Source organism: Phytophthora infestans, genomic scaffold (assembly GCF_000142945.1).
Source record: "Phytophthora infestans T30-4 supercont1.4 genomic scaffold, whole genome shotgun sequence".
In the NCBI taxonomy this organism is placed as follows: Eukaryota; Oomycota; class Peronosporomycetes; order Peronosporales; family Peronosporaceae; genus Phytophthora; species Phytophthora infestans.
In genome coordinates this window covers 1,964,906-1,983,214 of record NW_003303755.1, presented here as the reverse complement: position 1 = coordinate 1,983,214, position 18,309 = coordinate 1,964,906, and the positions used below count along the sequence as shown (strand labels likewise).

The window sequence follows — 18,309 nt, the reverse complement described above, 5'->3', positions numbered from 1 at the left end:
GACAGCTCCAGATTCGCTCTCATCGTCCGGAAGGTTCGTGTCCAATTGAAGCGTCGGTTGCGACTGTGCAGTAACGGGCGATGAACTTGGGAGATGCTGTGACTGTGTTTGAGGTGATTGAGGGCATGCGGGAGACTCGGGCTCGTATTCGTCGCTCGCATAGTCATCGTCCGGATCCGCGTCCGACATGGTCACTTGGCGAAGAGTTGTGTCGTTTCGCACCAAACGACACTGATTGGACAAAATTTTCAAGATTATCAGGTCTGTGTGATTATGGAGGGGTCTGATTACATGTGTGGAGGTCGACAGGAAGGTAGCGCATGGGTCTCTCTGGTTTGAAGGTATCATGTCTTAAACCATGTCGCCGCCGGCGACTCGCCGTGTATCATTTTTCGTGTCGCAAGCAAGACCAGGTACCTCAACGACCTTATCAAACCATGGCGTTTCCGCAGACCTTCCGCGCCTACCAGTACGAGAACTACGGGCCGCTCGACAGAGAGTTGAAGCTTCAAAGCAATGTCCCTCAGAAGAAACTCGGCGCAGAGCAAGTTCGTATCAGAGTTCACAGCGCTTCCGTGAACCCCATTGATTACATGCTTCTGGAGGCTGTGGGCCAGTTGTTCTTAGGCAAGACCCCCTCTGCAACTGAGCCCTTTGGCATTGGCTTCGACGCGGCGGGCGAGATTGTAGAAGTCGGCAAGGACGTCAAGCGCCTGAAGGTCGGTGACGAGGTCTATGCCATGACACCGTTCAGCGCGTTCGGCACGCTTGGCGAGTTCTCTGTAGTGGACGAGCAGTTCGTAGCGACAAAGCCCCGCAACCTCAGCTTTGACGAGGCTGCGTCCGCTCCGCTTGTTGCCCTGACTGCCTATCAAGGTATGTTCGAACACGCCAAGCTGCAGAAGGGCGAGACTGTCCTCATTCTAGGGGGTAGTAGCTCAGTCGGAATGTATGCGATTCAGTTTGCACGAGCCATCGGGGCGCGTGTGATAACGACTGTTAACAGAGTTTGTCAAGTCTCTGGGAGCTCACCAGGCCATTGACTACCAAAAAGAAAAGTGGCTGGATGAAGTGGAGGCGCACTCTGTGGATGCATTCTATAACTGCGGCGTGGAGAATGCTGCATGGAACGAGGGTGCTCAAGTCATGTTGAAGCAGAACACTATCACGATCCTGCCCATGGCGCAGCCGATAAAGGAAGCTGAGTTTGGTGCACATTTAATCGGTGAGGTTCACGTGCATCCATCTGCTGGCAATCTCGCCTCTATCACCAAGTACATCGAGGCCAAAGAGGTAAAACCTGTGATTGACACGGAAAGTTGGTGGTGAAAGTGCAGCAATAAGCCAGAAAGCAGATGGCTCTTGCACAGAAACGACAGTTCGAAGTTGCTGACAGCAACAGTGTTTAATACAAGTATAACTTGCAACCTGTCAGAATCGATTTCTGTTTTAATGATTGGAAAAAATAAATTGGCTGCAATACAATAGGTATGGTACGAAAAATATCACCACTTGGACGAAGACAAAATGACTCACATCTATGATCGTGACGGCAAGGTTGGTGTGGTGTGTTGGCCCTGCTGAGCGCATTACTCTACCGTCACAGCTTGCAGGTTTATGAGACGCACGATGTGGACGAGGCTATCGGCAGAGAACAAGAACAAATACCTTGATTTCGCTCTATCAGTTTCAACAAATGCAACCGTATACTCGTCAGTTTTGAAGCCTGTCATCACTACTGCTGTTTACTGTAGAGCTGAAAGAGTTCTTTGGTAAGAAACGTACTTAAGGGGGGAAATTTAATAAAATATTAACAAGCATCCAATATTTCTCGAATATCTGAGTTATTATTAAAATTTCCAAAAAATGGACTTACTATTATAAATTAGTATCGGAAGTAGTACTATATCCATAAATTTAGTATATATATAATATGATATTTACCATTGCCCCTGCTTGAGGCTAATGATAGCCAAATACACGTACCGTACATGTCGTCCCCTCAGCTTGACCGCCTGAGGGGATTACGTGGTACCGCCTGAGAGGATTACGACGTAATCCTCTCAGGCGGTAATTTACGTGGGGTAGAAGTGCAATACATGTACAGTAAGATACTTTTTCTTTCTACCTGGCAGTACAGTCATGCACTGTACTACAGTGTACCGGGTAAATGTCAGCATCAACAAGCTGATTGTGTTTGTACTGTAAGCGTCATTCACTCTGCCAACAACGGCGTTCGATTACGAATTCACCTGAGAATGCAGTTGTTCCATTCTCACTTTTCATTTCTCTCTCCGGATGGATGACGAGTTAGAAGCAATGTCATTTCCGAAGACCTATCGCGCGTACCAGTACGAGAACTACGGATCGCTCGCGAACGAGCTCAAGCTGCATGATGGCATCCCGCAGGCCGAGTTGGGTCCACAACAAGTGCGCATCAAGGTCCGCGATGCTGCAGTGAACGCCATCGACCGCATGGTGATGGAAGGTCTCGGCCAAATATTTCTTGGAAAAGCTCCGTCGGATCGCCAGCCCTTCAACATCGGCTGCGATTGCTCTGGTGAGGTAGTTGAGATCGGTACTGCCGCTAAACGCCTAAAAGTTGGCGACGCCATCTACGCCATGACACCATTCACCGCGTTTGGCACGCTGGCTGAGTATCTTGTCTTGGACGAGGACTATGTAGCATTAAAGCCCAAAACCTTGGACTTCAAAGAAGCAGCTGCAGTGCCTTCAGTAGCACTCACAGCGTATGCCGGTATGGTGAGGCATGCGAAGCTTCAGCTGGGTGATACTGTGCTCATTCTTGGCGGCAGCAGCTGCGTTGGAATGTTTGCCATACAATTTGCACATGCTTTGGGGGTCCGTGTGGTTACAACGACGAGCTCGCGGAACGTCGAGTTGGTGGGATCGCTCGGTGCTGACCAAATCATTGACTACACAAAGGAAAAGTGGGTGGACGTCCTCGAACCGCACTCGATAGATGCTGTATACGACTGCGGCATGGAGCCTTCGGCTTAAAATGATGGCGCGCAACGTGTACTAAAAAAGACTACGGGCCGATTTATCACGATCCTTCCTATGACGAAACCCGTGAAAGAATCCGAATTTGGTGCACAGCTTGTTGGCGAGGTCCACAACACTGATCCGTCGGCTGAAAAGCTCGCTACCATCACGAAGTACATCGAGAGCGGAAAAGTCAAGCCCATTATTGACACGGTGTATCCGTTTGAGAAGGTGTTGGATGCCTATGCTAAGCTGAAGACATACCACGCGCGGGGCAAGCTCGTTGTTGAGGTAAACCCTTGAGGAATATGGTTTGAGACCCATTGAATGAGAGCATAACAAAACTAAGGAAACACTTCGAAGTTCAGGGCAAACCATTGCGAGCATTAAGTTATGAAACTTTGAGTGGTGGGGGGGGGGGCTAGCAAATTTCAGACTTTCGCTTTCAAGGATGTTTGTGACCATGCGAGCACGCTTAGGTTGCACTTGAACCACGAACTTTTCTTGTGCGTGACACTTTTCAGCTTCGCGTACGCATCAAGTGTTTTTTCGAACGGATACACTGTATCAATCATAGGCATTGCCTTCCCACTTTCAATATACTCCGTGATCACTCTGAGTGTTTCCGCGGACTTATCGTCGGAGCTGACAAGACCAATAAGCTTCGCACCGAGTTCAGCTTCCTTGGTAGGTTCAGGCATCGGTTCCAACGAGTAAAATGATCCGTGTTCTTCTGTAGCACTTACTGTGCACCGCCGTCCCAGGACGAGGGCACCACTCCACAGTCGTACAAAACGTCCACCGAATGTGATGCCAGAACATTTTCCCATTTGTCCTTCGTGTAGTCGATGACTTGGTCGGCACACATAGACTTCACTAACTCGACTTTGCGAGTGCTTGGTGGCAACTGAGTCAAAGTCCTTAGCTTAGCTCCAACAATTGTCATTAGTGCACTTCAACTTACAGAAAATCCAACCAATCGTCGAGTAGGAGCGAAACCTGGCGTATCATGCGGTACAATAGTGCCAGTAATTCAGCTCCAAGAACGCCATTCCGCGCGATGCCAAGATTTGCTCGACGTGACGCAATGCCACACCACCACGTGCCGGAGGCAAAGGAGACGTCACCCATAGTAGATCGACTGCGACTTCAGCTTAATCGCACAGTGCGCAGAACTGTGACCGAGGCTGTTGATGCAGTTTGGGCTGCCTTTGAAGACGAGTTAACGCAAGTAGCAACACTTCCTCCTATTACTCCTGCTGTGGACGACTATGAAGTGTTCTATGACTGCTGCAGTCGTTTGGCTAAGTTCATCGAGAGCAATATGGACACAACGCCCGGGTTCTTGGAGCAAATGGACCGCCTCATCCTCGCCTGTCACAGCGGTGTCATGGGGCGCTCCGTGTTAACGAAAGATCTCCGTATCCGTCGAGGGAGCAAAATGAGAAATGAAACAGAGCACGCTAACACCAAAACGGGCCAGCTGAGAGCGAGGAAGCCGGTTATTCCACCACCGAGTGGCTCGCGTGGAATGATGGACGAGGCTTCGGACGAGGAGTTGAAGGTGACTGCTACGGTTGGGACAGAATCAAGGCAGTGGGCGACGAGGAAAAGACTGTCGACGAAGAACCATTCGCCACCGACGCTGCCTCCATCGAAAAGAGTGAAGCGATCAATGACGTCGGAGTTTGGACGTGGTAAGGATGGAAGCAACGAGGGAATGACGCAGCAGGAAGCTGACAAAGAGACGAAGAAGCGAAGAAGTGTGCGGCCTTTGTCGATGCGAGCGGTAGCTGTTAGACGCACTCCACGCCGAATGACAAGTCTTCGTCAACTGGTAAACGGGTTTGAAGATGGTGAGGATAATGACAGCAAGGCGAAGAAGTCGCGAGGTCATGGTGCTGCTGCTGGATCTACACGTCAAGAATCTCTCACAGTCAAAACGGGTAGAAAAACACGACGAAGCTTTAAGAATTTCGTGAAACGTACCTCTGGTGTTCGTGAATCCATAAAGAGAGATGCAGGCTACCAGACACGATCAAAACTGAGAGAGAAGGCTCAGTTATCGGAAAAAACTGACACGACCGAGTCAGAGCAAGACACACACGGGATCGAGGAGAATGATCCCGATACTGGCATTGTCTCAGAACCGTCTGAAAGGGGGACAGCGCCAAACGGGAAACAAGCACGCGATGAATCCCCCTCGAAGTGTGATAATGACGTGGTTACTAAGGTGAATGGTGTCGCTGACAATGAGGAAGAGCTTGAAAGCAAGACCAACCCGCGTGTGTTGGAACATGCTTCAAAGGTGACTGCCGTGAAGAATTGTGATTTTAAAGGACAGAAGACTCGGCGTAATAAGGTAGATTGCTCTGGCCAGGAACAAACAAGCGATGCATTGAGAAGTGTTGATAATGCTAAGAATTGCGAAGCAGAAGTCGCAAGTGCGGAGGTATCGACGACACGAAACATGCACGGCGATTACGCAAGATTCAACACCGATGATCACAATACTGGTAATGTACTAGACAAATCTTATGAAGATCAGGTGACGGACGCGCTAGCTGGCCGAGCGGACACACCTGAACAGGAGAACGACACTTTATCGATGGGAGACACTGAGCTACCAATTCCAGGACTTTGCGACGCAGGAATGCGAGCACTAGAACAAGTCAGACACTTTAAGTCATGCTTGAGAATGTCAATTCAACAAGTGGATGCATTTCACTGCAAGCCTCCTCCCGGTAAACGTTGCGTCAGGAACTGTATGAAAACCATTTCGCGAAGGTGTAGCGAGGGGGTTCCATGCCGCGACCACCTTTGTCGAAATTGGCATAACACACAAGCACACAGAGAGCGCTGCAAGAACCTGCTGTGCGAATTCAAGACTCGGATCCAACTTCGCGAGACGATGAACAAATCTGCAACTCTGACTATAGAACTTCAGTTGCTGATGTTGCAATGGGAAGAGAAAAGCCTGAAATTGAGCACAGCCACGAGTAACAGCTCGATGACGAACAGCTCAAAGGAGAAGTACACGGTCAGGGTGCTGAACCATGACATCGGAAAACTTGAACTCGTCATCGATGATGTTAAGGAAAACATCGCAACGCTGAAAAATGAAAGACGATTACTCACATCCATCCTCAGTGCAATCGGCATCGAGTCTCAAAACGATGCAGCTGATGGCTTCCCAGACTTCGAGACACACTACAAGTGATCAGGAGTGGACTGAGACCCGAGACTCCTTTCGTTGGTTCACACTATGTTTGGTTCTTGCTGAGACTTATCCTTTTGTTGCCAGGAAACGTCGAGACGGAAGACGCAAGTCTTCCACTTTGAAACTAACCTTCACCATACTAACCTCCACGTGAATAATAGTATATCGTTGCTTCGACACCCACGTCCCGAAGATTGCGTGCTAGCAGACGCTCAACAGCGTACCAGTTGAAATTCGGAGTTCCGTAGCCGATACGAGGTAGATGAACTGTGGCCCTCAACTCAAGAGCACGATGTGCTAAGGCCTGCAGCGCAGTCTCCAGGGCATTGAGTCGAAAGTTCGATGACTTGCCCTGCCGGACACCATTACCCACACGCTGTTTCTTCTTCCCGATGAATCCTTGTACGACGAGTAAGCACACATATCCATCGGCTGGCAAGTTATTGTTGGCTGCTGGTAGTCGCATCAAGTGTGCACTACCAAGCTTGAGATCGCCGTTGCGGCCAGCCGCTTCGTACTGCTTCTGGATAGCAGGTGACAGCGACGATAGGCTGCGAAAAAACCCACGTGAACACCAAACACCACTGTTATCCCCGCAATGGACAACAATGTACGGGCGCGAGCGTAAGCTCGTGAGAGGAGGATGACTGGCATCACCAGACTTGTAGTACAGTCGTCCTGGGCTTCCTGATAAGCCGTAGTCGTCAGAATTACGCGGTGATGACGGCGGAGATCCATCCCCAGGTTTTACTGTATCGATAGCTGCAGATGTATACTTGTTGGCCTTCCACTGGGCGAGTTTCCTTTCCAGCGCTTTTTGTCGCCGCTCCTCTAGTTTTCGAGCCCGTTCAACTTCATTCTCAACAACATTCTCCTCACCCTCGTCTTCTTCCTCGTCGTCATCTTGATCATATCGCTTTCGTGCTGTCTTTGTCTGGCGCTTCGAGCTATTTGTTGTTTCCTTGCACAATTTTTCAAGCAACTCTGCATCTTGTGCCTTGTTCGTCACGATCTTGGTGTAGTCTTCTCCTTCAAAGTAGTACATGTTCTCCTCTCGGAAATCCCCACCCGACTCAAGCAGTTTGTCGCTTTTCACAGTTGATACTGTCTCGTCGTCGGAATCTGTAGCCCTGTCAGCTGGCTGGAGCGATTTCCGGGCCAGAATGTGCTGAATGTATTCCTCTTCCAAAGGTTTCATCAGCGCGTCTTCGTCTTCATCGGCGGCCTCTTGCATCAGTCGGTGCAATCCAAACTGGATCAGATCCAGCAAACTCTTGTCGCTATCGTCTTCAGTTTCTTCATCTTCGACGTTAGTTCGGCGTGCGAGGTTACGAATGCGATCGGCCATGCGCATTTTCTTCAAAGACCGTCGATAAATGCTTTCTTCCACCGTGTTTGCACATAGAAACTTGATCACATGAATTGGTTTGGTTTGACCCAATCGGTACGCACGCGCTATCGCTTGGAGATCCGTTTGGGGATTGTAATCCGAATCCGCAAAGATGACCGTGTCTGCGCTCTGTAAATTTAGTCCCAAACCTCCAGCTCGTGTGGAGATGAGAAAGACAAAGGTTTCGGGGTCCTTCTTGAAGCGTTCAATGCACTGCCAACGCTCTTTGCCGCGTACAGACCCGTCGATGCGTTCGTATGCAAAGCTCTCAAGCGTGAGGAAGTCTTGAATAATGTCTAAGAAAGGTGGAGACTGGCTAAACAACAGCACCCGATGACCCTTTTGCTTCAATCGTGGCAAAATTTGATGTAGAACGAAGAGCTTGCCACTGTTTTCGTACAAGTGACTTCCTTCCACAAACGGCTCTGGTTCTGCTCCAGGAAACAAGTACGGATGGTTGCATGCCTTCCGCAATTGCGGCAAAATATTCAGCAATGGGACCCTACACGTAACCATGTAGACACCGTCAGACTCCACCCCCCTTCGTGCATTTCAAATTTGTACAGCATACCTGTTGCCTTGAGCTCTCGCTGCCCTATTCAGGACCTCGGCATTCTTCGCAATTACTTCCTTGTAGTATGCGCGTTGCATCGCCGACATGGGTGTATGCACGACCATTTCGGACAGCGGTGGCAGTGTAAATGCTCCCTGAACATCCTGCACCGTACGCAGCAGTAGTAACGGAGCCAGTAGTCTACGCATGAGCTCTTCCGCTCTGGATGCTCGCTTGGACTTCGCCTGTCGATCCTCCTCAAGTCGTTGCGCCTTGGCTGAAAAATAATCTCTGAACGTGGCTTCAAAAAGCTTCTGGTCATTAAAAATGCTCGGGTTCAGAATCGACAGCAATGCGAAGAGCTCTTGAAGGTCATTCTGAATTGGAGTGCCTGTGAGTATCGCCATGTACTTCGAGCGAAGTCTGGTCGAGACGATTCCGTGGAGTTGGCCCTTCGGGTTTTTTAATCTGTGTCCTTCGTCCATTATCGTCGCCTCCCATTGGGTCTTGTGAAAGAAATCGTGGTCAAACAGCAACATCTCATAGGATGTCACGACCACCAGCGGTTGAGCCAGTGGACTGGCCTCGATGGCCTTCTGTATCGCCTCCCGATCTTTCGCGGGGCCGATGTACATGACGGTCGAAATGCTGGGCGCGAACTGCTCGAATTGCTCCATCCAATTGGGCAGAACGCTCAGTGGAGCGGCGATTAGGTACCTACCTCCTTCAGCCATATTGTGCTCCCGGTCCGAGACGACCAGCGCCACAATGAAGGAGATAATCTGCAGCGTCTTGCCCAGCCCCATTTCGTCTCCTAAAATGGGGTTCAGTCCTTGCTCATGCTTACGCAGCAGCCACTGTAGCCCTGTCAGTTGGTAGTCGTGCAACGCCACATTCTTCAGCAAAGAAGGTTGGGTCGTAACTTGGTCCGCAAGCGGCGTTGGCTGCTGTCCGCGCTGCTCAAGGGTGTGCACCACCTTTTCCATTGGCAAAGTGAGGTCTAAAAGTTGCAAATGACCATCACTCTTAGCGACAAAAAAGGCAATCCGATATGCGCCCACGGGTGTTACTGTGCGCGAGCGGCAGCGTAGCGACGGTCAAGGTGCCAGAGATTGCAGTGCGATTATCGGAGACCGCGGAGGTGCGTGGTTAATGGTCGAGATGTTGCGGCTTTAAAGCTAAATTTGTTCTGTTGAGAGCAGGTGTGCGTGGTGCTCACCAAGGCGGCGGATTTCTTCCTGCAACGCGCGAAGAACTACAACCCACTCGCCTGGGAGAAGTTCTGTGCAGCAACACAATTACCGGGTGATGATCAAGGCAGGATTGTAGTTGTTCGTGATGAAGATGAATGGGCGGCGTGGAATGTTGTTGGTGACAGCGTGCGCCACATTGAGGTGCGACGAGAGCCAAGCAGTCGGCGATAACTGTACTAATACTCATCATAACCCGCTGTGTCTTATATGTGCTGCAGCTTAAGGACTGGGCGGACGTGATGCTGCTGGTACCGATGTCGGCAAACACGCTAGCGAAGCTCGCGAATGGTTTGGCGGATAACCTCCTCGTGCGTCTCTCGTTCCCTTTAATATAGGACCAGATGCATGAGTTTTTGACATTTTGTTGATGTTTTACCGTAACAGACTTGCGTCGCTCGGGCGTGGATCACATCTAAGCCCTTCATTTTTGCGCCTGCCATGAACACGGACATGTGGAATCATCCGATCACCGCAAAGCAGCTTCGCGTGTTGGAGGAATTCGGCTACAAAATGATTCCTCCTGTCGAGAAGAAATTGGCCTGTGGGGTTGTTGGTACGAACGAAAGTAGTAAACAACGGAATTCTCTATTCATAAGGACCGTTAACCTCCTGACCTTGTTGTATTTTACAGGCAAAGGAGGCCTTGCAACAGTCGACAGCATCGTTGACTTCACACTAGACCGACTGCGTCAGATTTCGCTCGCCAACTAGATCGAAAAGAGACAAAATACTCAAAAGTACAGGGATATGCACTCTACAATGGAGTCTTGGCTTCAACATCTTCCATATCGAGGTGGAAGACTTCGCTTATGGCCTCGATAGCAGCATCCTGTACATCCTTAACGGTTGCATCTGGACGTATACGCTCAATACTCGTGACAGCGCGATCGTCAATACCGCACGGAACAATTCGGTCGAACCCACGCAGGTCCGTCTTCACGTTCAGTGCGAAGCCGTGCATGGTCACCCAGCGACTCGCATGCGTGCCGACTGCGCAAATCTTGCACATTTCACGTTCAAAGTTCCCCTTGCGGTGTTCATCACCCGTAGATCCGTGTTTCTCCTCCACCCAGACACCCGTAAGCCCGTCCACACGTTCGCCCTGAATGTCAAACCTGGCAAGTGTGCGGATCACCACCTCCTCCACCTGACGAAGGTACCAATGCAGGTCTTTCTTGTGCTGCGTTAGATCCATAATCGGGTACACCACCACCTGTCCGGGACCATGGTACGTTACTTCACCACCGCGGTCGACGCGCACCAGCTTGACGTGCTCTTTTTCAGGATCAAATTTGACGTTCTCCATGTTGCCACCTCGCCCTAGTGTGTACACGCTTGGGTGTTCCAGGACAAGAACCACGTCCTTTTCCACCGATTGACCGGCGCGAATGGCCAGAACACGCTGCTGAATGAGCTGCTTCTGCCAGTCCCATGCAGTCTCATATTCGACGCTACCCAGACGATAAGCGACGCACTTGCGCTGCAGCTGCGGCGTCTTCATCGCCATCGCCTGGGTGGATAAGAGGCGCCTCAGTTTGGCTTCAGTTGACATGAACTGTTGTCGTCTCGTGATCGACGACGCTGTGGTCAGCACGCTCTTCCATCCGCTGCGCATGCCTATCACTTTAGTGCGGCACTAATAGTGCCTGGACAATAGCGTAATTGGACGTTAAGTTCGCATAAGAAGCGAACTTAGTAAAAACGTATTCAAAAATTATGCGCGAAGGAGTTGGCGCCACCTCTCGTGAGCAAATTCTGGAGCTCGTCCAGCGACGCGGCACATCACAGAGAGCTCTAATTCTCTTTGCACCTCAAGCATCAGCTCTTGTGCGCAATGTCAGTGCGGTAAATGCGTCATCAAAGGCTTTACCCTTGCTGAGAGCGGCAGTCGAGCGTCGGGTATCAGATTGGACCCAATCACCGACTATAGAGAGAGACACCAAACGCCAGCGCGTGAGCAGCAGCAGCAAGAATGACGTCGTATTTGCAGCTAAGGTGGCACAGAGCCTTGTGAAGGTTTATGCGGCCGCTGCCGGTGCTGCAGCCAAGGAAGACGGTCAGTAGACTCATACCTTTATCTCGATGAATAGGAAAACTTGACGTAATATCGCTGTTGTGATGCAGAATTGGAGGATTTAGTGGCAGCAATGGATCTGGCGTGTGTGGCGTTGTATGTGGTATGTACACTGGAGCATGCGGTGCGTCTGGGAGATCTCGTAGTGGACAATCTGCTCTATCAAGTTGCCAAGAAGTGTGCGGAGATTCCTGAGGTAAGTCGACTAGTATGAAATCGAAGATATGCGACTAACAGCTAGGTCAACGGTACGCAGATGAGAGAGGTGGCGCTTTGTGTGGCTGCATGTGTTCACATCCGACTTTGGGAAGCGCACTCGGAGCTTTACAATGGAGGGAGTGAGAAGTCGCAGCTTATGAAGCTGTTGGATCGTCAGGATGAAGGCAATATCGCTCTCTCCAGCAAAGTCATGGAAAATGTCGGACTATTGGCGGAATTTCCCACACCAAGAAGTCCCCACTCTGCTCAATTCGCTCGATTACTACTGGGACACACGAATACTTGTGTCTCGCTGCTGTCTGCCATGAAAAACTACGAGGTAAGTAGTATATTGGGGGGGGTATACCCTATTCCTACTAGCTTAACTAATCACAAGATGCGACGCTGTAGGCTGTGCTGCTAGTGGCGGAAACAACCCTATCTCCGTGGATTCCGCATCTACAAAGAAGCTCTCAGCAGGATGCAAAGTTGGCGTCATCGTTCAGTGACCGGACTTTCCGGGTACTGTGGAAAATCGCTGCGGCGGTGGATGGTGTCAAACCAAAAGCTACTGCAACGAGTGGTGCACTCCAATTTCGTTTGTTAGCTCTATCATTCCTGCTCAAATGCTCAAACTACACTTCTTCATACTTTATCCAACAGGTAGAAGAAATGCTTGACGACGATAGTGAGAAATGAACTGAAGCGGAAGGCTAACTAACCTTTTCTTTCGGTGGTTTGATAGGTGCACCGCGTTGGTGTCCAGCACGAACGAGCAACCAAAAGATCACAACAGGGACTCGAGGAATTAATCTGGTTTTATGATCAGTCAGCGAACACGTTGAGTGAAGCACAGCCCACTTCAACCCACATGTACAGCGTACGTAATAGTGTGCTTGCATGCGAATATGTTTTTGTCATACAGCTAAAGACATGTGTGTGGCGTTTTGAAATACCTGACAGTCCGAATCCCTTCAATGGGAATATATCCAATGGCTTGAGCACTTCGCGTTGATTTGTGAAGTGTCTGGGATGCACTTAAGGAGTGCCATGATTCTCGAGAATGCGGTCCAATATGTGCAGCTGTTTGGAAGCGCCGGAAAGCTCATCGAACCCTGTCTAGTATTCTCCATCGCAGGTGCTCTCTTCAGCTCAATTCAGTCTGAGAAGCGAGAAAACTGTTTGTCTTCTTCACGTGGTGGCTTCAGCAACTCGGCTATCGACAAGAATCTGGAAAATGCCTCTGGTAAAATGATACGCGATCTCGTTCACGGCACCTCCGACAAATGGACTGATCAATGTGAAAAGGCTGCGCGCGTATATTTGAAAAAGCTCGAAGCATTGGCACCGTTCAGCTTCGTGTCACTAGACTCGAAAGATCACCCTCTGTTTGTGCCGTTCGTGATTCGCTCCTTAAAGAGAAGCGCGACGAAAACATTCAACTATGTTATCAGTGTACAGCATTCTGCAAAATACCAGCTATACCACCAAGTCATTACGAGGTAAGTAGCTTCAGTAGTAGCGAATCGGGCTTGTCTTTCTCGTTTATCTAACACAATTACTGCAGTTTTGATGAGCTGTGCAAGGCAGTTAAGGAATTACGGTCTACAGTGGGTGATTTGGATGTTAAGATGCTGGAATTGCTCGTTCTGGAACAATCACGACTTCATCGGATGGAGGTTATACTCTCGGTGCGGTGTTGTCTGGCAGATAGTACTGCGACTACTAAACCTGCGTTGCGTATGCTTTCTCGACATGTGACTTCGGTTCGTGAGCTTTTGGACAACGCGACCCTGGATGGGAAACTAAGTGACTCGATTATCAACGGAGTTCTCGGCGATCTGAATGCTATTGCACGAGAATGTTACAGCTGTGCGACTTGTTGCTACAAAACAGGGGACTACCAGGATACGATTTCTGCTTTGCTGGGGGCGTTCGAGCTTGTGGAAAGTTACCTGGAGTATGTGATGTGCAGTAACATGAACTTGGAAGGGATTCAGAAGGCGCATTCGCAACTGAAAGCGGATGCCATCGCTTCCTTGCTGGCGCATTGCTATCGTGAATTGGGAAACTGCACAAAGGCAAAGCTGTTCACGGGGTATTCCATCCTGTATTGTGGAGACATGCACGAACAAACGCCGCAAACAAGTGTCGACAAGTACGTGTCATGCATCCTGGAAGACGCGAAGCTATTGGGGGAGGAAGCTCTACCTGTCATCCTAAACGAGTTTAAGTCTTTCTTGGACAATATCACCCACGTGTTCAAGTCTCGAAGAATTCCTGAGAACCAGATTATGGCGCTATGGAGAGCGTTCCGGGATGCTTTCAATCGAGAATCTGCCAAAATCGTGGTGAGCATGCGAGGCAACTCATGCGCCTTATCTGATGCTGGTGTAGATGTTTCACCTGTGATTCGCGTACAGCTGTGTGATGAACTTGAGCACTACTTGAACGTTGAGTTGATGAAGACAAAAATGACGGCGATGAACGACGAACTACCTCTTAAAGTTTTGCGAGATGCCTCGCAGTCTTTGGCAAAGCGTAAGCTGATTTACTCCTGCTATTACGCCAAACGCAATGTTGATGACACAATCGAGGGACTTTTACTCGTGTACCACTCCCTTACTGCTGCTGCTGAAAACCTTTCGAGCTTTCGTGATGCTGTTGGTGTTGATCTTGGAGGGATCTACGGATGGCGTGGCGTCGTGACGATGGAAATTGCTCTCATGATGAGCTATGGTGGTTCATCAGATGAATTTGTTACACCTGGGAGTGATATTTCCGTCAGCGAAGAAAGCGCAATTGGAGACATTGAGCGCTGTTTGGCTTATTGGGGTAGAGAAGATGTTTGTGGCTTTCTGTTCGATGGACTTTACGCTGTGCAGTGCTTGGAATCTGTGTGCAACACACTATCTCTCAGTTCGTGCTTTCTACTAGAACAGGCAGCGAGGAAGCTGCTAAGGGAATTACAGCAGTGTCAAGGTGCTCAAGGTTTGATGCCGAATGTCATTCCTCCTCCTGTCGGACTTCTTCATATGAACTCAAGTACCTCGATTGTTAAAGCAGAGGGTGAAACCTCAGCGATTGCAGGCAATAATCGAGAGCTGCTGTTGTTTGAGCAGGTTGACAGAGACTTGTTTGCTGCGAAGACATCGCATCTGGGTGCCATAAGAGATCAAGCATGCCAGCATTTGCTTCGTGCGATGAAGACACTCGGTGACATAAAGCAGAACGTGAAGTACTGCCAAACTGCACCCGTGGCAAAGGCGATAGGGATGCGGCAATTGTTTGTCCACACGATACTATCGGACATTCACTTTTACGGAGGACGAAGCCAAGACGCTATCGCTGAAGCTAAATCCGCGTTGCGAGTCTGTTGGAAAATTGCGAAAAAGTTCACCGCTCCGTCGTCGCCCAGTGAGACCAAATTTTTCGAGTTACCTCCAGAAATCGTAGCGGGGGAATATTTGCAACGGAAATCAGCACATTTTCTGTATTTCATGGCGCTAGAATGCTCGTCATGGGACTTGCTATTGGCTGCGAAGGTATCATTATGTCGAATAGCGTCTCTCTACAGCATGTCTGATCAACCGCACAGGTAAGCTCTTCACATTATTTGTTTTTGTTTGGCATATCAACTAATCAAGACGCTTGATTGTTGTTCCGTAGGGCTGCGTCTTATTTGACGGAGGCTATGCGGCTCGTTGGTGGCTTGAATCTGCGTTTCTTCCGCCGTGGACCGTTCTACGAATACGCCGAGTTGGAACTGAATGCAAACCACTTGGAGAAGGCGAAAGTAGCCATTTCTCTGCTGTCATCTAATTCAAAGTCGGACCTGCATTGCCCAGGAACTAGCGAAACTATCGTCACTATTGCTGATGCGTGTCACTCTGGCATGCCGTCGGATCTGGCTGTCATTGAGCAAAGGTGCAATGAAATTGTTCAGCAAGGAGATGTTTATCTCAATGAGGCCAAGCAACAGGAAGCATTAGCGTGTTATGCGAACGGTATTGAGATTGTGGAATCTGCTGAGGACTGTCGATCGCCCATTTCCAAGAGATTAGGACGAGTCAAAGCTCGATGCTGGCGTAAGTATACACGACTACAAAGCGAAGTCAGCGACTTATCTGACCAAAGAGCAGTGGAGTCACTCCTCGGGGCGATGAAGAAGCTCAAGCGGTCACTGAAGTCCTGCGATATTCATCTGGAGCGAGTCAAATGCATGCTTGAGCTGGGGCGCATCAATACAAGGCTACTGCGGTCAGCCTCGCCTCGGGCGTTCACTAGCTTAGGCCGGACGCTTTCTTTATTGGAAGAAGCTTATGTGCTGGGAGACCATCTAGGTATCCCCCATCTGAACCAAGAGCTGCGGACAGCGTTGGGGATGGCCTATTTTGCTGATATCGAGGAAAACTCTCACGACGATGCCGATTCCATGGATGGGGACGAACGGGCCACTTTTCTGTCGTGGGCGAGCAGTGCCTTGCTGGCAAATGCTGGCAGCGGTGATGCGATCTATGTAGAAACAGACAGGGATACTTCAACACCGGAAGGTTTAGTGGGGCAGCTTGAGCGGTTAGCTGCTGGCCCAAGCGCATGTCTAAAGCAAGAACCGCAGAAGTATCTGGCTCGAATGGCCCAAGACATTGCTGAAGAGGTTCAACAACTGCCAGACAACTGGATCATTGTTTCTCTGATGATCGGCGTATCGTCTGAGCTCGTGGTTACGCGTTTTCCCGTACGTATTGTATGATCATTGGTGACAGCGTGGCTAGCTAATCATGTGTGATTATGATAGACAAATGGCTCTGCTCCAGCCTCGTTTTGCCTGCCTACAGTGTCTTGGTCGAAGTGCATTCGTGAGATGGATGCCATTATTCGAGATTCGAGGTATGTTGGTGATGCACCGAGCTGTAGTTGCGGTGAGTGGCTAATAATTTGTGGGCATGTGTGGGCTACAGGAAGACTTTATCTGGTCACACAGCTGAAGAAACGAGCTCCTGGAAAGCCGAACAGAAGAAGAAATGGTGGGATACTCGCAAACTTCTGGACAGACGCATCGAGGAAGCAGTAGTTTCCATGCAGGTACGAACAAGTTGGGACCCGTGCGCGCTTTGAGTGATGAGCAACGGATCCTCTAATCTGTTTGCCTTTGATGTGTAGGAATCGCTCGGATTTTGGCGGTGTTTACTCGTTGGAGGATCTAATTTCGATGGTCAAGTCCGTCGCTGCTGGGATTTGCTGACCCAGAACACAACAGACCCCATCAAACTGGCAGACAGGAACCAAAGCTTGCTGTGTGCAATTGCGGATGCTCAGCAGTATCTGTCAGACAGTGAAGTGATCGACGGACTGAAGCATATTGCAGCAGAGATTGAAGTCCCCTTATCCGATTCCGTATCTCGAGAGGCTCTTCAAGTGCTTCGGACTAGTCGAGACGATTCAGCACCCAGTTCACCCGAAGCGACCTACTCGAACTTGACCAGCCTTAGCAAGGAGGAGATTGCGAGAATGAATGTTGGCGAAGTGAAGCAGCTTCTTGCTGCTGAAGGGCTCAGTACTGATGGATTAAAGAAGGTTCTGGTTGCACGTCTCACTGCCGCCCGTGATGCTGCTCTCGTCGACAGGATGAGATCAAGTACGGATCGCTGTGGTGGTGGTAGTAACCCCGACTTCTCGACCATTTTGATCCTGAATCACCAGCTCCAGCAATTTCCATGGGAAGCCATGGACGTGATGAGCCTCAGCAGCGGAGTGACTCGCATGCCTTCACTCGATCTAATAGTCCAGAACGCCAAGAGTTATTCACCTGTCCGACGAGACCGAGTGCGCTATTTGCTGAATCCTGCTGGGGATCTCAAGTCGACACAGCATCAACTGGGGCCGATCTTGGAAGATGGAGCGACATCGTTTGGCTGGGAGGGGATCGTGGGAGAAGTCCCAGACCCTGAGAAACTTAGGTATGCCTCGTTGCTTCTGGTTTCATGAGCCTGGCTCTGACGTTGTACATTCCTACAGAAACTATTTATTAGCCGCAGATTTGTATATTTATTGCGGCCACGGCTCCGGCGAGGCATACTTAAATCGTGACAAGGTGTTGAGTCTGCAGTCCGATTGCAGCGCCGCCCTGCTCTTCGGGTGTAGCAGTGGACGGCTGGAGCGCGAGGGAATCTTCGGACCTAGTGGCGCTGTGTTGGCCTATTTACGTGCTGGCAGTCCGGCAGTGTTAGCGATGCTCTGGGACGTCACGGACCGAGACATCGACCAACTGAGCGTCAACGTGTTGCAGGAGTGGCTTCTGGCGGACGACGAGGACGACGAAGACGACGACCAATCGCTGGCACAGATACTACAGTCGTCTCGAAGCGTCTGCAAGCTCAAATATCTTAACGGCCACGCTGCAGTTTGCTACGGACTTCCACTATACGTCGCCAAGAGCTGAGCGAAGGTTTTCGTCCAATTGGCTACTTCCCGAACTTATCCCGGTTGTAGCGATAGCGTCTTGCTTATTGCTACCGAACCTGCAGTTCCGCGACATGTTTTACATTAGTAATCCTGAATCCACCAATCACCAAACATCACTGACGTGGCGCGTAACCGCCATTCGTATCACCT

General features: G+C 50.0%; 6 protein-coding genes across 6 annotated transcripts; 4 read left to right on the top strand and 2 right to left on the bottom strand.

The window, feature by feature from the left end:
• Positions 1-437: 437 nt before the first annotated feature.
• Positions 438-1,310, top strand: PITG_03502 (alcohol dehydrogenase, putative; the record flags this gene model as incomplete). Its single annotated transcript, XM_002906524.1, has 4 exons — positions 438-469; positions 569-998; positions 1,060-1,225; positions 1,285-1,310. The coding sequence occupies 4 exons, from the start codon at positions 438-440 to the stop codon at positions 1,308-1,310; spliced, it is 654 nt and encodes a 217-aa protein (XP_002906570.1).
• A 1,009-nt stretch (positions 1,311-2,319) lies between these two features.
• Positions 2,320-5,672, top strand: PITG_03501 (alcohol dehydrogenase, putative; the record flags this gene model as incomplete). The annotated part of the gene is made up of 4 exons (XM_002906523.1): positions 2,320-2,763; positions 3,052-3,297; positions 3,956-5,368; positions 5,571-5,672. 4 exons carry the CDS (start codon positions 2,320-2,322, stop codon positions 5,670-5,672), a joined length of 2,205 nt encoding a protein of 734 aa, XP_002906569.1.
• Positions 5,673-6,365: 693 nt separating this feature from the next.
• Positions 6,366-9,155, bottom strand: PITG_03500 (chromodomain-helicase-DNA-binding protein 1; the record flags this gene model as incomplete). The annotated part of the gene is made up of 3 exons (XM_002906522.1): positions 6,366-6,909; positions 7,003-8,118; positions 8,188-9,155. 3 exons carry the CDS (start codon positions 9,153-9,155, stop codon positions 6,366-6,368), a joined length of 2,628 nt encoding a protein of 875 aa, XP_002906568.1.
• Positions 9,156-9,220: 65 nt separating this feature from the next.
• Positions 9,221-10,133, top strand: PITG_03499 (phosphopantothenoylcysteine decarboxylase, putative; the record flags this gene model as incomplete). Its single annotated transcript, XM_002906521.1, has 5 exons — positions 9,221-9,310; positions 9,372-9,563; positions 9,641-9,730; positions 9,807-9,975; positions 10,054-10,133. 5 exons carry the CDS (start codon positions 9,221-9,223, stop codon positions 10,131-10,133), a joined length of 621 nt encoding a protein of 206 aa, XP_002906567.1.
• Positions 10,071-11,037, bottom strand: PITG_03498 (octanoyltransferase, putative; the record flags this gene model as incomplete). Its single annotated transcript, XM_002906520.1, has 1 exon — positions 10,071-11,037. One exon carries the CDS (start codon positions 11,035-11,037, stop codon positions 10,177-10,179), a length of 861 nt encoding a protein of 286 aa, XP_002906566.1.
• Positions 11,038-14,969: 3,932 nt separating this feature from the next.
• Positions 14,970-18,136, top strand: PITG_03497 (separin, putative; the record flags this gene model as incomplete). Its single annotated transcript, XM_002906519.1, has 10 exons — positions 14,970-15,292; positions 15,364-15,507; positions 15,617-15,649; positions 15,754-16,213; positions 16,352-16,414; positions 16,493-16,584; positions 16,656-16,779; positions 16,858-17,112; positions 17,191-17,654; positions 17,713-18,136. The coding sequence occupies 10 exons, from the start codon at positions 14,970-14,972 to the stop codon at positions 18,134-18,136; spliced, it is 2,382 nt and encodes a 793-aa protein (XP_002906565.1).
• Between the last annotated feature and the right edge of the window lie 173 nt (positions 18,137-18,309).